General features: G+C 35.4%; 1 protein-coding gene across 1 annotated transcript; it reads left to right on the top strand.

Moving 5' to 3' along the window:
• The first annotated feature begins 475 nt into the window (after positions 1–475).
• LOC141724993 (ubiquinone biosynthesis protein COQ4 homolog, mitochondrial-like) lies at positions 476–3494 on the top strand. Its single transcript, XM_074527335.1, has 3 exons — positions 476–632; positions 1600–1813; positions 2803–3494. Exons 2-3 carry the CDS (start codon positions 1628–1630, stop codon positions 3304–3306), a joined length of 690 nt encoding a protein of 229 aa, XP_074383436.1. The 5' UTR covers positions 476–632; positions 1600–1627; the 3' UTR covers positions 3307–3494.
• The last annotated feature ends 567 nt before the right edge of the window (positions 3495–4061 follow it).

The following is a 4061-nucleotide window of genomic DNA, read 5'->3' as shown; positions in this document are numbered from 1 at the left end:
GTTAGTTTTTCACTGACGTGACAAATCTCTTAAGAACATTTTTAAAGTTTCGGAGAATCAAAGGCAACTTTGAAGGTGATTCAGATGTCCAAATTCGAAACTTGAGTAACCAAAACGATCATTTTTCAGTCCTCTACCCATCTACACCATCAAAATTCAGTTTGAGAAACTTTCATTTTTTGAATGGAATCAGGGTTTTGATTCAATTAATTTTTCAAGGATCTTAACGATGTTGATGGATAGAGTATTGAAAAACGAGCGATTTGGTTACTCAAGCTTTAAGTTTGGAAACTGGAATTATTTTAAAAATTGTCATTGATTCTTCGGAAATTCAAGAATGTTCTCCTGAACTAATGGTATCAATCTGATTTTGATTTTAATGGAAGGATTTCGATGAGAAAAAAATCAAAACTTGAATTAATTATAAATTTATATTTATAATTTAGGGATGTAGAAAAAAAAATGTGTCAAAGGACGTTAGGATTAATTTTCCCAAATATTAAACGTTGGGGGAACAGGTGACGGGGCTTTTAAATTTTTTCCCAAAAATTCCCAAATAATTTTGTGCCAGAGGTTTAGAGGCCGGGTTAACTCAGCACCAATCGTGCTCCGTCGATCAGAACCCGAACCTGGTATCTTCTTTCTTTCTTCAAATTAGGTCTAATTTTCCCAATTCATTATATGTAATTATACTTTATAACTGATTTTTTCTTTGATTATGTAAAATCCTGTTGCCTAACTTGTTCTTTTTATTTCGTGGTTCAATATTGCTTGATATTTTGCATACAAATTACAATATTTGCCATTAGCGTTGTAATTTTGTGAGCCCTGTGTTAGGGAGCACTAGCCGTTGTATCTTTCGTGTCGTTTTCGTTTGGGATTATCAAGTTTCAGTACCATTATATGTAGACAAGCCTTCTGTATATAATGATGTGCATCTAGATGTTTTGGAACATTACTAATTGATGTTTAAGAGAATTTTGTGATTTACATTGTGCGATAGGGTTAATAATCGTAAAATTTGTTGGTGGATTAGAGCAAATAGTAATCACTAATACGCAACTATGGAGTTCCTATGAAATGAATCGTTACTCTGAATTACGTAGGTGATACAGCTTTAGAGCCTATGTGCAGTGAGAGGAGATTTCCTGTCAATGGCTTCTAATTGGCGGGCTTTAAATTTACATTTTAGAGGTTCTTTGGGGTTAGGACTTGAGAATTAGAATTTCTGGTAGAACCTGCAAGTGTTAGATCAGTGAACGCCACATTATTAGGCTCTAATTGTCGGGATTTAAATTTACACGTTAGATGTTCTTTGGGGCTAGGACTTGAGAATTAGAATTTCTGGTAGAACCTGCAAGTGCTAGATTAGTGAACGCTGCACATTATTAAGCTGAGTAGTTTTTTTGTTGAACTGTGAATATATGTTGTTACACTATTTCTTTTTTGAATATCTGTTCTGAGGTGAATATATGTTTTCCTTTGTTCGTAAATCTTTTTAGTAGCTTTAGTGATGTGACAAAATCGTGTCTTGTACTGTTTTTGTTGTGTTTGTGGTATGAAAAAATTTAATCATGTTGCGTGCTTTTTGTTGGCTAGATATTAGCATTCAGCTAGTAACTTGTACATGTTAGGCAGCCGAGCTCGTATCCACCTTAATGGATGGCAGCAAGCTGCTGTTGCAGTTGGATCTGCAGTTGGGGCATTATTAGATCCACGAAGAGCAGATCTGATAGCTGCTTTAGGGGAGACCACTGGGAAGCCTGCTTTTGAAAGGGTTCTTGAAAGAATGAAGAGAAGTCCTGAGGGCAGGGTAATACTTTCGTGCTTCTGTGGTTCTGTATTGGTGTATATTGTAAAATTATGGAATTGTAATGCTGTTATTAGTAATTTCCTGTTCGTCTTGGTGTGCCCTATTTCTTTCTCCTGTTCTTCTCGGCGTGTTCTATTTCTTCTTCCTGTTCTTGGCGTGCTCTATTTCTTCAACATCTTAGAGTGCCTAAGGTGACAACGGTATTGTAAACAAATTATTATATAGACTATCTTTACAACCCTTCATTAATATTTCTATATTATTTAAAATTATAATATTTTTTTTAACCAGTACCTTATTAGTATAATTATAAATAATAATATAAATATTTGTTGTTGGCAGGATTCGATATTGAATCTGGGGTCGCGTATAAATAATAATATAAATATTTGCTGTTGGCAGGGTTCGAACCTGAGAGTTTTAGTAGTGTATAAATAATAATATAAATAGTTGTTGTTGGCGGGGTTCGAACTTGGGAGCTTGAGTAGTGTGCATTCTTTTAGTATTTAAATCTAACGGTCCTGACTTGATTAAAAAGATCTGACGGTTATAAATGGGGATAACCAAACCAACCAAAAAAAAGGCCTACCAAATTATACCTCATTCCGGTTATTATAATATAGTATAGATTTGCAAAAATATTTATACTTCGTATCCAAATTTATTTCTAGTAAATAAATTATTGTCTATGCTGCTCATTCAAGATATAGCATATTCGAGACAAACACTAATACAGTAGTTGCTTTTAGTTTTAACTTTTAACTGAATTCTTTCAACCATGATCTGTGCATTTCATTTTTTACTTTATATATTTTCATGAACATTTTTGTTTTTTAATTATCTGAACCATGAACTGAACAAAATATTGTATTATGCTATAAAGATACAATTTTGTCACCCATTGTCTTGCTGATGTGTGTTTACTGATGGATAACTTTGTCTCGTATTGCTAAAAAAAATTAAATCATCTTTCCATGTGGCATTCTCAGCAAGTGCTACTGGATCGTCCTCGTGTCATCTCTGAGAAGGTGGGACATGCATGGGATTTACCATCCAACACTTTTGGTGCCGCATATGCAAGCTTTATGGGGTCCAGGAACTTCTCTCCAGATGACAGGCCACCGGTTCGATTTATGGAAACAGAAGAGTTAGCTTACGTAGCTATGCGCGCACGTGAGGTGCACGACTTTTGGCACACCCTGTTTGGTCTTCCCACCAATTTGATTGGTGAGACAGCACTAAAGGTGATAGAGTTTGAGCAAATGCTACTCCCAATGTGCATGATGTCTGTCTTGGGAGGAACAGCAAGATTCAGCGAGAAGCAGAGATCATTGTTTTACCAGGACTATTTTCCCTGGGCCATGCGTGCTGGTATGAAAAGCACAGATCTGATGTGTATATACTATGAGAAACACTTTGATGAGGACTTGGAGGATGTTCGGAAGAGATGGGGGATAATTCCTGCTCCTCAGCCCCATGCTGCTAAGAGCTAAGTGTGTCTACTTATATTTTGAGTGGAAACATATGGTCAGACTTGAGTGTTCTTTTGTACTAGCATATATATACTTATTCAGGTGTAACATTGCAACAGACTGCATTTTTTTCTTATCAGTTCAAAGTTGGCTACCAGAAGAAATAAAGGTCTCTCTAGAATCTCTATATTGCAAATATGTATTATTCATCTCTTTTTTTTTACCCCAAACATGTGTAGCTTCATTTTTTTTTTCAAAATGGCTTGACAGGGAAATTTTTCATTGCAAAACTATAATATTTAGAATATAAGTGAATTGACATGCCAAGAAATAAGTCAAAATAATGACCCGTTGGAGTTGCTTCAAAATTCTCTTGAAATTCTGAAATCGTTCTCTGTTATTTACGAGATTTTGGTATAAGTTGTCATACTTGGGGGGTGATGGTACTTTGAAAAGTATACATGCAAGTTAAGAAGTTTGAGTATAATCATATAGAAGTGAATGATAAAGTGGAGTAAAATTGAGAATAAGTATCTGTCATCTCCACCAAAGAGGTAATCCAGAGATGATCCACCGCCAGGGGGCTGTGTGGTAGCATATAAAAAGAAGGAAAGAAGAGACCGACATAGAGAATGCGCTTATGTATAATGCATGGTTTCTTAACCAAATACAATGGGAAAAAGTTTATCAAGAGTAAGAGTGCGGAGATTGTGGCCTAAGAGTCCCAGACAAACAGATTTCAAAAGCATCATTCCTTGTAGCTCAGCAGTGAGAAA

The sequence above is a fragment of the Apium graveolens genome, chromosome 5, assembly GCF_009905375.1.
Source record: "Apium graveolens cultivar Ventura chromosome 5, ASM990537v1, whole genome shotgun sequence".
NCBI classification, from domain to species: Eukaryota; Viridiplantae; Streptophyta; class Magnoliopsida; order Apiales; family Apiaceae; genus Apium; species Apium graveolens.
Note: the sequence above shows the minus strand (reverse complement) of the source record. Positions and strands in the feature narration are given on the sequence as shown.

Bases quoted from the DNA above. Each gene is read 5' to 3' on its own strand.
- LOC141724993 (XM_074527335.1), top strand. From the start codon at position 1,628: ATGTTAGGCAGCCGAGCTCGTATCCACCTTAATGGATGGCAGCAAGCT. The intron at 1,814-2,802 runs GTAATACTTTCG...TGGCATTCTCAG, and splicing joins AGAGAAGTCCTGAGGGCAGG to CAAGTGCTACTGGATCGTCC.